Genomic DNA, 14,417 nt, shown 5'->3' with positions numbered 1-14,417 from the left:
ATGCTTGGATAAGATAAATTTAAAAACACAAGATAATATCAGGAACAGTTATCTCATGTAAATACATGGAATTCATAGCAAGGGAGCAGAAAAAATCTAGGGAACAAAATTCTATCAACAAATGTTTACTGCATTTTTGTAACCTACGTGCCCATGATTTTTTTTTTATTGAGCTGCATTTATATAGCATTGTTTGATCAGGTTTTTAGTTGTGATGTTAGAATTATGCCAAGATATTAGTGTCAACCACTTAGAAAATAAGCATGTCAATTTCTCCTGAATATTTGTTTTTTGCAAACAGCAATAGAATATTTTTATATACTTTCAATAAGCAGCTTCATCTTGGCATTTATTAGGTGTCAGAAACCATTATCCTGTGATAAATAGTTTTATTCCACTGACATTTTCATGTCTGTAAAATGAACAAGATTTATTCACTCAATTAACATTTGAATGTCATGTTTAGATATAAGTTAAAACCAGCTGCCTACAGCTTCTGTTTTATCTTATTTTCTGCACATATTTATAAAAAAGCATCAAGTTCTGAACTTGATGGTACATAAGCACCACACAGCAGAAGCATGTGGTAAATAAAGTGTCCAAGGGGGTAAGAGCATATGAACTAGCTATACTACGCCATCCTCATAAACGTGAGACTTGTTAGACCCTCATGCCCTCTATCTTACAATGGCAGATACCAGAGGTCTACTAGAGATGGTCTAACCTTTACTAAGAAATTTGTCACAAGAGCGTAAGTTAACTTTAGAAGGATGTGTTTATGCTCAGATCATCTTTGTGCAGGTAATATGAGATACTATGCATACTTGAAATTTTCTGTTTTGTAAAATCCAGAACAACACACATTCTAAGGCAAAATTTCATTTGCCACTCTAAATTTTGTTCTGTACACCTTTCTTTGTGCCTGTGAATTTTTATAGTAATACTTGAGCAAATGCAGATCGTATACATGGAATGGATTACTCTAAGCATTAATCCTCTTTACAGAAACAATCAAATATCATTAAAGTATAGAATCACAGAATCACAGAAGGGTTTGGGTTGGAAGGGACCTTTAAAGCCCATCCAGTCCAATCCCCCTGCAAGAAATAGGGTCATCTCCAACCAGGTCAGGTTGCTCACAGCCAAGTCCAACCTGGCCTTGAGTGTATCCAGGGATGGTGAATCCTCCACCCCTCTGGGCAACCCGTTCCAGTGTTCCACCACCCTCAGTGCAAAAAAATTTCTTCCTTATATCTAGTCTGAATTTATCTCCTTCTATTTTAAAACCATTATCCCTTGTCCTATTGCAACAGGCCCTGCTAAAGAGTTTTTCCCCATCCTTCCTGTAGGCCCCCCTGAGGTACTGGAAGACCACTGTAAGGTCTCCTCAGAGCCTCCTCTTCTCCAGGCTGAACAGCCCCAACTCTCTCAGCCTGTCCTCGTAGGAGAGGTGCTACAGCCCTCTCATCATCTTTGTGGCCTCCTCTGGACCTTCTCCAACAGCTCCATGTTCTTCTTGTGTTGGGGGATCCAGAACTGGACGCAGTACTCCAGGTGGGGTCTCACCAGACCAGAGTAGAGGGGCAGAATCCCCTCCCTCAACCTGCTGGCCACACTCCTCTTGATGCAGCCCATGATGTGGCTGGCTTTCTGGGCTGTAAGCCCACATTGCGAGCTCATGTTGAGCTTCTCATCCAACAGCACTCCCAAGTTCTTCTCCTCAGGGCTGCTCTCAATCCATTCTCTGCCCAGCCTGTATTTGTGTCGGAGATTGCCCCAATCCATGTGCATGTGGCCTGGTTGAACTTCATGAGGTTCTCATGTGCCCACCTCTCCAGCCTGTCCAACACACAGCTTGGTGTCATCGGCAAACTTGCTGAGGACGCACTCTATCCCACTGTCCATGTGGCTGACAAAGATGTTAAACAGGGCCAGTCCAAATACCAGTCCTTGTGGAATGCCACTCATCACCGGTCTCCACTTGGACATTGAGCCGTAGACCACCATTCTCTTTGAGTGCGGTCATCCAGCCAATTACTCATCCACTGAGGGGTCTGTCCCTCAAACCCATGTCTCTCCAGTTTGAGACAAGGATGTCGTGCAGGATAGTGCCAAATGCTCTGCACACGTCCAGCTAGATGACATCAGTTGCTCGTCCCTTGACCACCAATGCTGTAACCCCGTCATAGAAGGCCACCAAATTAGTCAGGCATGATCTGCCCTTACTGGAGCCATGTTGGCTGTAACCAATCACCTTCTTATATTCCACGTGCCTTAGCATGGTTTCCAGGAGAATCTGCTCCATGATCTTGCCAGGCACAGAGTGAGGCTGACCGGCCTGTAGTTCCCCAGGTCTTCCTTGTTCCCTTTTTTAAAAGTGGGGGTTATGTTACCCCTCTTCCAGTTATCAAGAACCTCACCAGACTGCCACATATTCTCAAATATGATGGGCAGTGGCTTGGCAATTTCATCCACCAGTTCCCTCAGGACCCGTGGATGCATCTCATTAGGTCCCACAGACTTGTGCACCTTCAAGTTTCTCAGATGTTCCCAAACCTGCTCTTCTGCTACAGTGGACAGCTCTTCATTCTCCCAGTCCCTGCTTTTGCCTTCCACAACTTGGGAATTAATTACTAATTAATAAAAGCATTAACCATGTTGTAGTTAAAATTGAGTTTCGTCTTTATCTCATGGATTTTATTACTTCATGTATGAGAAGCAGTATATTTTCATCATATTTCTGTATAGATTTATTTTCATTTTACAGAAAAATTCAAATACATCCAAAGTGAAAGTTTTGCTTTACATTAGAGTGATATCACAGACAGCAAAATATTTAAATAGTTAACATAGAGCAATTGCAATGACAAAAAAATTGATCTGGGCATTCTGATGCACTTATATATTGAAATATTCTTGGATTCAAATTTCCCTCCATTTTGAATTTTTTGCACTATTTTACTATATTTCACTAAGCTTTAAATGAGTTTGAATTAAGTGTGTGTTTTTAAACTGAGTAAGCTTGCAAGTATGCTTGCAAGTATTGTGTTCTTGTAAATTCTTATTTAACTGACTAGCACAGAAGACGGGAGGCCACATGAGCAGGAAAGAATAAGTTACCAATACTTAAAACAGATGTGAGGTTCGGTTACATAGCTGGGAACTGCAAGACCCGTGCAAAAGGAGAGGAAGCAGGAGATGGACAGTTTCCCTATCCTCTTGTGTGGGATGAAGACCTGAGAGTCTATTGAAAGAGTTTTCTCTCTCAATAAAATAAAATGAAACAAAATTAAGTAAAATAAAATAAAATAACATAACATAAAATAAAGCAACTACAGTAAGATCTTAAAATGACTGCCAGAAGGACTCATTTCAGGTAATCTGGCTGGAGGTGTGTTTTATATTTTAAAAGTCCTCAGTTTGTGGGGTCATCTGCTTAGGATAACATAACTGAATCCATTTCATCCATAAGCTCCCAGATTTGTACAAAACACAGATCTGTATTCCTTGGGCACTTTTAGACCCCTTTTTCCACAGCTGCCAGCATTCACATGTTTAGCAGCCCTGTTACACATTCTTGCAACCCACTGAGACCTCAAACACCCAGCTGGGCTGACAGAGCAGTCTGTAATTGTTGCTGCTAGCAACAAGGGGCCACTGTGGCACCTGCTGAGCCAAGCAGCCTCTGCGCTTCTCCTCTCATTCTTTCCTGTGATGGAGCCGAACTCAACAAGTTCAGCCAGAAAAAGAAGGAAAGAAGGCAACAGCAGCATTAAGCCAAGAGAAGTGGCAGGAGAGGCAGAGGCTTGTCACAAGTCTCATCCCAAATCTAGCTGGGAGCGGGCGTGCAGACAGAAGTGGAAGCTTGCGGGTTTATGTACATTTGTGTAATCCAGCTCAGTAAATAATTACAGACTGAAAGGCAATGGCTGCTTGTGGGTTGTTCCATATTTACTGTACCTTTGTCTGAAGCTCTGTCCCTGCGATGCCACCAACCAGTCTGGCACACGACACACCATCACTGCTAACCGAGGCTCTGCGGAATGCAGACTCTGATACAATACACTCGACATCTACCCAGCAAGAAGGGCCAAAAGAGTCTGGGAAGTAACCAACTAAGATTTTTGTTGAGAAAAAGGAGATAAAGGATGGGTTCTGTCTCTGCCATTAACTAACTGTGGCTTGAATCAACCAGTTCATCTGCCTGAACAGTCAGGCAAGAGCAACTGCAGCCTTTCTATCACAAACTCAGATTTTTATTATTTAAACTGTCTAGATGACAATAAACTTTTCTGAGAAAAGCTTCTTGATGGTCCACTCAAGGTTACCTCGTTTATGTCACCACAAATAAGAAATAGTTAAAAAGCAGATGGTTGAGTGCCCTCTCACAGTAGCAAGGTGTGGCATCAAGACAACAGACGAGTTGCAGCTCCCAGCTGACTTGGCACCTTAATTTCTGCAAAGTGTAGAAATTCTTTAGGCATACAAATTCCATGCACATTTTCAGAGAAAAGTTCAGGCTTCCCAAGTTGCTGCATTCTGTTTTGTTGATGTTTATGGAGGGCTTTTAATAATTTATTAAATTTCTAACCAAAGTTTATTTGACACTTTTGGTGAAATGGCGCACAAATTGTTTTAAGGCATCATTCTAGCACACTTTCCAAAGAAATACTAGGTTTTTGTACTCTTAAGAAACCATTGCCACAAAAGAAAAAACATCCTTACAGCTTAGGAGAACACCTGATTATATAAATTATTCCATTTTATTTATGTCCAAAGCCATGGCAAAACCAGTTCATACGGGGCATGGTCCTATGAGGAGCTGTTTTTCTGAGAAAGGATATAGTGGTTACATGCTTTTGAGTTCAGAGAGGAAGTCTATATTCTGGAAAGCGCATCAGGCAGGCCCAGTAAGGTTATGAATACAGAAAATCATGTCTTCAGGGTTGCAGGAGTTTACATCATCTTACAAGCTCCCTCTTTCTAACCACTGATTAGCATGTTTTTTATTGGCAGGGATGTATCCATATGTCAGAGAGGTATTTTGAGCAGGTCAACTTCAAAATCCCATTCCTTCTCTTTTCTACAAGAGTCAGGCTGCAGTCCTTACTGACTCCTATTTGTTCTGCTCTTTCTTTTCAGTACTTAGCCAGCATTCACAACTGCTCCTCTACCTTCGTAGGAAAAATAGGAAGAGACACGGGAGACAAGCCATTATTTTCTTGACATGCAGGGTGATTCCTGAATGATGCCTGTGTCCACCTGTGATGACTGTGTTGCTGCTGCCTCACTGCCAGTGCAAGCGGTCTCTAAATGTATGGCTTTAGACGATGACAGTTCAGGAAAAGACCAAAGTTCCTTGACATCTTAAAGACTAAGAAAAGGGGAAAAATACTCTGCTGATTAAAGAAAGCTTACTGGACCTAGCCCAGCCCATCTGGCTGATGCCAGCATCGAAGGGGAAGGCTAATTGCCTATACCATCTGTCTCTAAGAAGGCTAATTGCTGACATCAGATATCAGCAGGGGTTCATGCATTTCTTCAGCTACCTATTTGGTAATCTCAGAAGCCAGATGAAGAAAGAAGGGCTCCCATTTCTGAAAGGTATGGCACGCATAAGGCTGATTTTGGAGAAATGACACATAGCTCTCTGAGGCTCTGAGGTACTGAGGACGACTGCCTTGAGCTTCTGACACAGAGTGGGACTTCAGTAGGTCTGAATTTAGGAATGGATGCCATGCGGGAAGTATTATGAGGTAATGAAAAATGCTTCTTACGTGTGTATATATGCAGCCTAAAAACACCTTCTTGTATCCTACAGTGTTCCCAAACATCTTCCAGACAGAGTCATCACACTTAATGATCATCTTCAGCTGAAGTTGTTGTCCTTGTACAGAAGATCTGCCCTGTAAATCTACCCCCAGAGACTACCCAAAAGTTTTAGTTCTGTTGCAATTAAAATTTCAAACCTTGCATTACCTCACATACCAAACTTTGTCTCTCCAAAAAAAAAGAAGTTTAAATAACTTATTTTACCCAATTTAGACAGCAGCAAGGATAAGGATAAGGATATAAGGCAACTCTTGCCCTTTTGCAGGCAGAACTGATCTGTAATATTTCAGCACAAGCAGCAGAGAGGAGTGAAAACTGGATTTCCTCACTGACACAAGCTTCTGAGGATGCCAGCCATGCTGAAGATGACAGGAAAAAATCCCCAGCAACTCTACTGGAAGCCTTGCCAATGAAAGTCAATGAAAACTCTACTCACACACAATTGGAGAAAGGCAGGATTTAATTGGTTTAGAAAAGTTTTTAAGGAGTCTATTTGGAAGAGCACAGATTTGGACAGGCTGGCACCAGTTGCTATTATAACATATAAAGTGAGGAAATTAATACTGCAAAACAAGCAAAACTACTTAGTCAGGTTGAACAGAAGAATTATTACTTCCTAGGCAGGCCTCAAGGTGTAATGGCCACTTAACATACTGCCAGAAAGGAAGCTGAATTTTGAATTCAAATTCTGTGCCCTGCTGCTGGGGAAGGCAAGATGGGGCAGGGCTGTGGAAACAGTGGAAGGATTATAGCTCACCTCCACCTCCTGCAACAAGCTCTAATTAACAAGAGGATCAGCATGGACAGGACTGAAAGGAAACCACGAACAGCTCACAAAAGACTTGTAAGGAACTGATTCTGTTACCTAATCTACAAATAATGGTAGGAATTTAGACTGGGATATTGATGTAGGTCTCAGAAGATTCTTCCCTGATTATTTCAGATGAGGAATGCAGTGAATAATACTAGTTGTCTGAGAAAAAAAAAAGGTGATAGGCCTATCACATGAAGACAAAGGAAAAAAATCTCAGGGCATTACCTAGAGTTTTCCACACACCAGGATCAGGACAAGACAGAAGATAATTTGCTCAGACATCTCAAGTGATGGGTGAGTGACCATCATCTGCATGTTCCTGAAAACCCCACACTGGGACATTCAGAGAGTGCAAATATAATTACAGACCTTCACAAGCAGGCAAATAATGTATAGGGATGATAGAATTCTTCATTTTCAAAATTAAGCTATCCACAATTGAAATTTAATACTAGCTGAAAATATTATAGGAAAAGTACTCACTGACAGCATTTTGCATCCTTCTCTTTTCAAGAGTCAGAGAATGTTATATGTTAAAAGAGAGTGCTAAATGCTGAAGAGAACCCAGGTGACTTTAGGAATTATCTAAAAAAAGTCCTTGTTTTCCATTGTGAAAGGTTCCCAAGAAGTGCTTTAGAGCATAATTGTACTTGTAGGAACAATTACAGTTTTGTACTGTAAGGGGAGCTGTTGGCACGTAATACTAAGATTGTGCATTAGATCATCCACTAGCTTCTGTAATATCCACTTCCAGCTATAAGGAGTCATGTTTCAACACCTCCGATTCCCTGATGCTGACAAGCTAAACAACTTGTTTTGTCTCTGGGAGCTCTTCTCTGGTGATTAACTGCTTATGGTGAATACTAATTATATGAAAGTACAGTACCGTAGAAACAGTGTCCCATTTCCTCTACCTGCAGCGTCTCCGTACTCTTCTGTAGAGACAGTGCACTATTAATTCAGCTAAAACCAAGAAGATGTCATTTTTCAGGACCACAAATAGGTTAATCTGTCTCTTACAGCAAAACTTCCTATATCTTTCTGCTTGCACAATAAGTTTAAAGGCAAAACATAGCACACTTGTAAATGTCTGTAATAATTCTAGAAACAAATTTGCAGCAGGATGTGTGCAAATGAGTTCTGTTGGTGGTAAAGGCAGAGCAATGTCCCCAATTCCCCACGTCCCAGTTTGAAAATTTACCCCCAAATTATCCATTCCTGAAACTGCACCTCAGACTAAAATCTTTCCACCAGGGAGTCTATGAGAATTTGTTCTTCAATTTTAAATCTAAAGTGCCTTTTAAAAGCTAACACTGCAAAATTAGAAACCATTAAACAATATAAGGCAGAGAGTGATTAAATCTACCAAACATATTCAAAGCAGCTTAAGCTACTTTTTAATTAAAAAGGAAAAGATATCACTGGCAACATTCAGACATCTTTATCTAGATAAAGTTAGGAGATTATTCAAAACACAAAAGATGCTGATGCTACCATGCAGGAGACCGAATGAAATGACTTGAAGATTTCAACCCCTCCACCCTAGGTACACGGTCTTCGGGCTGAGAGGAACAGAGTTCAGCCAGTGCTGCAGTGTGCTCACTCCATGTTTGCTGATTAAATAAGTGACACTAACAGCGGCCTTGGAGGGGAGGTTGTGTGTTCCTCCTTCCTTCCTGACAGGATGGTGAGTGAAATCACAGTGGCTGTAGCAATTGAGTAACGGGTAACAAGATGTACATATCGGGGAGGAAAGAAGATCAGTTAGTGTTTCAAGAGACAGTTTTAATAGACAGAAAAAGGCAATACCTTACGAGTATTTTTTTTTAAGCAGCAAATTTAAACAGAAAAAAAAGCACACACTCTAAAGGTACATTTAGACCCCAGCCTTGTGATTCAAATTCAGGCTGCAGAGAAACAGACCCAGTTCTGCTGAAGCACTCTAATTATGCCCACTTATTTTGTAGCCAAATTCAAACCTGCAGCTTTAATTTTTCGTATTCATCTGAAGAAAAGAACAAGAAAAATGACCAGCAGTTTTAGTCAACCACAGGCAAGACGCCAGGAGCCAAAGATCAGTCTCCTTCAGGCTGAGATGATATCATCTACTCCAAGGTCCTGAAGCTCTGTGTTGGGAGTATTACAAAATTTACTGGTGAGCAGCCTCATCCCTTACTTTATTACATACGATCATTACTTTGTTCCTCAACTTAAGACAAAATTTGTGATTTTAACATCTATTGCACCCAACACATTTTTATGCTTCCTTTTGTGTAACAAAAAAAAAAATCGATCTTACCTAAAAAGCAAGCCCTGAAATAAAGCACAGGTACTTGGTAGCTGCTGGAGTACAAGACATGATATTCATAGCGAATCACTTCTTCTGTTGCACAAACTCCAGCTACTTGAGAATCATCCAAAGACTCCTAAAACAACAAACACGAACACAGTAATAGAGCAACTATTTTATTTTTATCAAAGGAGAAGTAATTACTACTATTGTAATAAATTCAGTTAATATATAAAACAGAAATAATGGCAAACACCCCTTTCACAGCACTTCTCATCTGAATTCCTGAAGGAATTTTTCAATACTAGCAAGAAAATCACTGAAGTCCAAAACCTACAAAGGCATCTTGCAGACTTACTTCCACAAACTGTGAACTATGTGTAAGCATTTTCAGAACCGAGGTCTTTCTAAGTGCAGGCTGCTTTTGTAAGCAAAAGACAAAAGCTCTCTAAAATTTTTACAGCACAATGGTACAATAAGGTGACTACAGCTGCATTTCTCCTCATTACCTTTACTACAGACCATTTTAAAAGTGTATCCTTAAATAATCTGGTTTTGCTTGCCAAAGGACAAATCAAATGTATCCATCAGAAATTCTCTGTTCTACTTTATTGAAAGGCTTTTTGCCAGGGGTTGTTTTTGCCACTAATATGCCTAAAACTGAGAGTCAGTTTTTTCCTGTTAATGTGTATTTCAGGTGTAAAGTAAGCAAAGGTTATTTTAAATTTCAAATAAATCAGAAGAGATGAAGCTTACTGCATTGAGATATACTCTAGCTGCAGCATAAATTTCCTAACACTTTAAATTAATATTCAAACAGTGCTTAAGCACCCCGTTGTTTTGACTTTTCTAAAAACTGTCGATACTCAACATCTCTGAAAACAGGACCATTAAATTAATAATACCATTAAGATTAAATGTTAGAACAAACTTTCCAAGAAGACACTATGGGTGTGGACTTGTTTGGTTTTCAAACCCCCAAAATTTACATGCATGAGCTAAGCAACTATCATGCCCCACAGCCTGGGTGTGCATTTCACAACTTGGCTATTGCCAAGCAACTGTGAATATTGGCTTACTGTCTCTGTCCAAGCAAAATAAAAAATACTGACAAGAACAGAAGAACCAGCATCCTTTGAACAAAATAATGGTTTAACACACAAAATTTAAGCTGTTTTGCATTTTTATCTCATATCCTTAACTCAACTCAGCCATGAATTAATCTATGAAGAGATAGTTATATAAACTATAAACTATAACAGTAATGATACACAAAATACTTTCAATTTTTTTTTTATAGCCCACATAAAAGTGATTTCCTCAAATTTAGTGTATTAGACAATCAGATGCTGCTGAGGCACATGGACAGAAGATCACGAATGGAGAGCCCAGACCTCAGGAAGCTACACTCCAAGGTACCGTAAATATATTCTTGGACATTAAACGAGAAAATCATAGGTGCTCACAGAACAGAAGGTTTGTGGGAAATTCTGGAGCAGTGTAGGAATGGCTGAGTTTAGCTTACCAAGAAACACATATCTAAAACACTGAAAGAGACGTTAAAGAAAGTGCTCTCTGTGTTAACCTGATTTTGAAAACTGTATGTGAAAGGATACTAAAGACAACGTTGCCAGAGGGGGCAACGGTGATTACGGTATCTGACTTCACAGGCAAGGTAAAATTAGGTATGCTATGCCCAGTTTCCATCTAAATGTGCAGCAGACTAAGAAGGAGAGTTCTTGTCCTCCTCACACATGTCATACCATCTGATCTCTTGAGAAAAATAGAAATTTCTTCTCTATAATAAACTGAACTTCATTTAAAATTGATCCATTTTCAGTGCTTGAGTGAGAACAGTAAAAGAAAGAACAGCAGCAGTATGTGGTAAAAGAAAACAAAAAAACCAACTGCAGATTGGCTTTCAAGTTTGTAGGGGTGGGAAAGAGAAAGAGTCCATATTCAGAACTGAACCTACATTAAAACCTACAAAAGCCTTTCAGATCAACCTTCTGGAATCAAAACCATATTGCTTTACAGATATTAATGCTTCATCAGATATTACGGCCTTGCCTATCGCTTAGTCACTAGCTTACCTTGCCCTAAAAAAATACTTCCCCTGGAAATAGCAAGACTACCTGTTCACGGCAAAACCACCTGTTCATGTACTAAATACTATTCTTCTAGAAAAAAAAAAGCTGTATGTATACACATACTTCTCTCTCCTGCTTTCTGTATATAAGGGTAACATGACTGTATACCATCACATAAATACTGACATCTAATTCGTGATGATTTTATAGACTGAATGGTAAAGAAGCCATATTCTTTATTACCTCCAAATACTTAGGAAAATAAGTGACTTAATACTCACTCAAAAATGAAATATTAAAACCTGTATACCCTTAGGGAAAACATGCTTTATAAAAACCCTACTTACTATCTCAGGAAGCCATAAATTAAGCTAAGAACAACTTCATCATCAAGAATTTAACTTACTGGGTTAGTATGGATTTTGGCTGGTAAGCAACTTCTATCCTCATTCTCTGGATTAGGAAAAGGAAAGCAAAGGAGAGACTTTCTAATTTCATTGTTCCTTGAGACAGCCACTGACAAATCTTAAGAATTTCTGCCATTACCAGACAGACACTAGACGGTGAGGTACTTCCCAAAACATCCTATGGCTTCCAGAGAAAGGTGATTTTATCCAGAAGTGGCCTTGCCAGAGGATGTACGTAGTTTGATGGCAGGAGAGGCAGCAGAGAAGGGAAGAAGGCAGCTATTTTTGGACACATTTATTTTGCATTATCCTGCATTTTTTTGACTGATCATTTAGGCCATTTCTGAAATCAAACATTCAGCTGAACGCAAAGCTCAAAGAAGCTTTGGAACTGACATTCCTCTGCTCTGTAACAAGATGGACTTGGGTCTACTACAAAGTTTCTACACTTATTCAAAGTAAGTTTCTGATACTCAGACCTCTCTTTCTGCTGTTTCTAGCGGCAAGTGGGTGCATTGTATTTGTGATCTGCATAGAAAGGCAGATAGCTGAATCCTTCTTAGGGCCAACTCTAATCCCCTTTCCTTTCGGTAAACAGCAGTTTCAAGACTTCTAACATAAAAAGATAGAGCACTGATGTGTAATCCTGTACTTTACAGTCTCTGTAAGTACGACGCACAGTATTTATGGAGGGAAAGTACATTTTGGAGCCTAAAAGTTTTGATGGTATCTGTCTAGCTGATGAGATGAACTTTGCTGATGAGATGAATAAAATGAGTACAGCCATTTTAGGCGATCTTTGGAACATCTAAAAATCTCTGCATGGCTCAATAAAGCCATGGAGCCTCAGAGCGTTTTATATCAGCCCAAAATAAGAGATTTATTTTTCACTCTTTAACCAACTACTGATAAAGCCATAAATATAAAATGCAGGTGTAACTTATTAAAAAAAAATCCACATAATTTTATTTTTATATACATCATATGATAGCCTATTTAAATTTTTTTCCAAGTCATTGTCCTACTTTCCTTTTTTATGTATACTGTTGTTCAATCTCTTTTTGAGCTAATGCTGAATTTTAGTTACTGTAATAGACAATATCAAAATCAATTTTAACTTTGGAAGATTTCGTAAGTGTTGTAAAACATTCATACGTGTACATACATCACAAAAGAAATTCATAATTTTCCTTAGATCTTGTAAAGACAAAACAAACATACCTGCATTTAAATTAAAAAAAAAAATCAATGTTAACAAAAAGGAGGCTTTGACCAAAATGAAATAATTAGAAATGCTATGAAGTAATTTGATTTCTCAATTTTTTGTTTCTGCTTTGCAAATTTGCTTGCATGCTTGCCGTGCTTCAAGTTAAAACTGTGAATCCAGGACTTACTGACTGTTTCCTAAACAAATTGGGAAGCTGTCATCAGGAAGCATCTGCTCCTCTATTGCTCTCACGTAAAATCACTCTCATGCTATCATAATGGACTACTGAGCAGATGTTTAAAAGCAATATATATATTAGAAAAAAGATAAGCAGCAACTACATAATTAGTTATATTGCTTCCATCATAAATGAATTATCACTAAATTTAATTGATATAAAATTATTCTCAACCCCTCAGCATCCCCTAAACAAATTAAGTTGATTTTCTCCTTTTAAAATGCTGTATTATTTAAATCAATTGATAAGAAATATCATTCCGAAGGCAAAATAACGTATTTGTACTATTTTTATTCCTCCTGACGAAGAAGGCAAGTTAAAAACCCCTGGTCAGTTAATTTGACAGCAGGAGACCGTTAATTGACCGTGTTTTGATCCTCTTTAGCAGTAGCTGTGCTCTGCAGACTGAAGAGTAGCAGGAAGGTGTGGGTTAAGGCAGGTCACCTTTGGAGGGAGGGCTCCAAAGGAAAGGGAAGGCCCAGGGAAGTGACAGACAGGGTAAACTGGGAAGGCGACAGAAACCGGACCAAAAAAAAAAGGTATTCTTGTCTGCTGACACCAAGCATTTCGCTCTCTCCACCTCACTCACATAGGCCGGCTGAGCCAGCCTTCCCTGCTCAGCCCAAATTCCCTCTGAAACGGAGAAGCAGGCAGTAATGCCCTTTTTTTTGGGGGGGGGGGGAAGCTAAAAGAAGAGATTTAAAGAACACATTTCTCCTGGATCTCAACTCACTGTTGCCTTTCTCCCAATTCCCATGTTCCTCATCTCTTTTCTTGCTGTCTTGACCTCTATTTCCTCCCGCTGCAGGGCCAGCCTCCTGGGAAATTCTCCCGCAAGAGCACGGCAGGACTGGGCTGCGAGCAGGAAAGGGAGGAAGAGGTGACGCAGGCACAGTTACTGGTACTGATAGTTTCGTTGTGAGGGGAGGGGGGAAAGGAGATGCAATCCGGATTAGTAAGCAAATCTGATTTCATTGCTTGGAATATATTTACACTTAATTTCATTTCAGCCTCTGAAGTTGAAAACAAATGTATCACTGTTTCTTCAGCGCAGCGTTTTCTCTTTCTTCAGAGGCGACTGTGAGCTACCGTGCGAAATGCAAGAGCTTTCAGGGAGCAGCTCCTCTCCCCATTCCACACTTTCCCTTTGGCAAACAAGGAGATCTGAACGTGAAAACTGAATGGCAGGACAATGTTCATCTGATAGAACTAAAACAGACCTTAATGCGGAGGGTGTGGCAGCGTGGTGAGATCATATCTAGGCTCTTTATTCTTCCTCCTGGGTGTTCTCCACATTTATTTGGACCGCGTCTCACTTTTTTGCCTGCAGCCCCCACAGGTCTAGTCTCTGCAGGTCATCTTGCTGCCGGTTTTCGTCCTTCCCATGCAGCGTCTTAAGTTATCCCCCACTCTTACACAGACCTCAGATCTCCAGATCCCATCCTCCCTTTCACTTCCACGCAGAAAACACAGCATGGAGTCACAGTCGTCAGCGAGGTAACGCTGGTCGGAGAGGAGGAGAATCGGACGGACCTCTGG

The 14,417-nt window shown here is 40.0% G+C and overlaps 1 protein-coding gene across 1 annotated transcript in view; it reads right to left on the bottom strand.

The window, feature by feature from the left end:
- ATG10 (autophagy related 10) overlaps nt 1-14,417 on the bottom strand; it is an 88,232-nt gene that overhangs the window by 23,373 nt on the left and 50,442 nt on the right. Inside the window, exon 4 of the mRNA XM_086771187.1 lies at nt 8,946-9,072. Within this exon, the coding sequence (XP_086627313.1) occupies nt 8,946-9,072 (127 nt within the window). The remainder of the gene's footprint in view (nt 1-8,945; nt 9,073-14,417) is intronic.

Source organism: Chlamydotis macqueenii, chromosome Z (genome assembly GCF_036417535.1).
Source record: "Chlamydotis macqueenii isolate bChlMac1 chromosome Z, bChlMac1.mat, whole genome shotgun sequence".
Classification (NCBI taxonomy): domain Eukaryota; kingdom Metazoa; phylum Chordata; class Aves; order Otidiformes; family Otididae; genus Chlamydotis; species Chlamydotis macqueenii.
The sequence above is the reverse complement of the archived record's forward strand: the minus strand, read 5'-3'. Positions and strand labels throughout refer to the sequence as shown.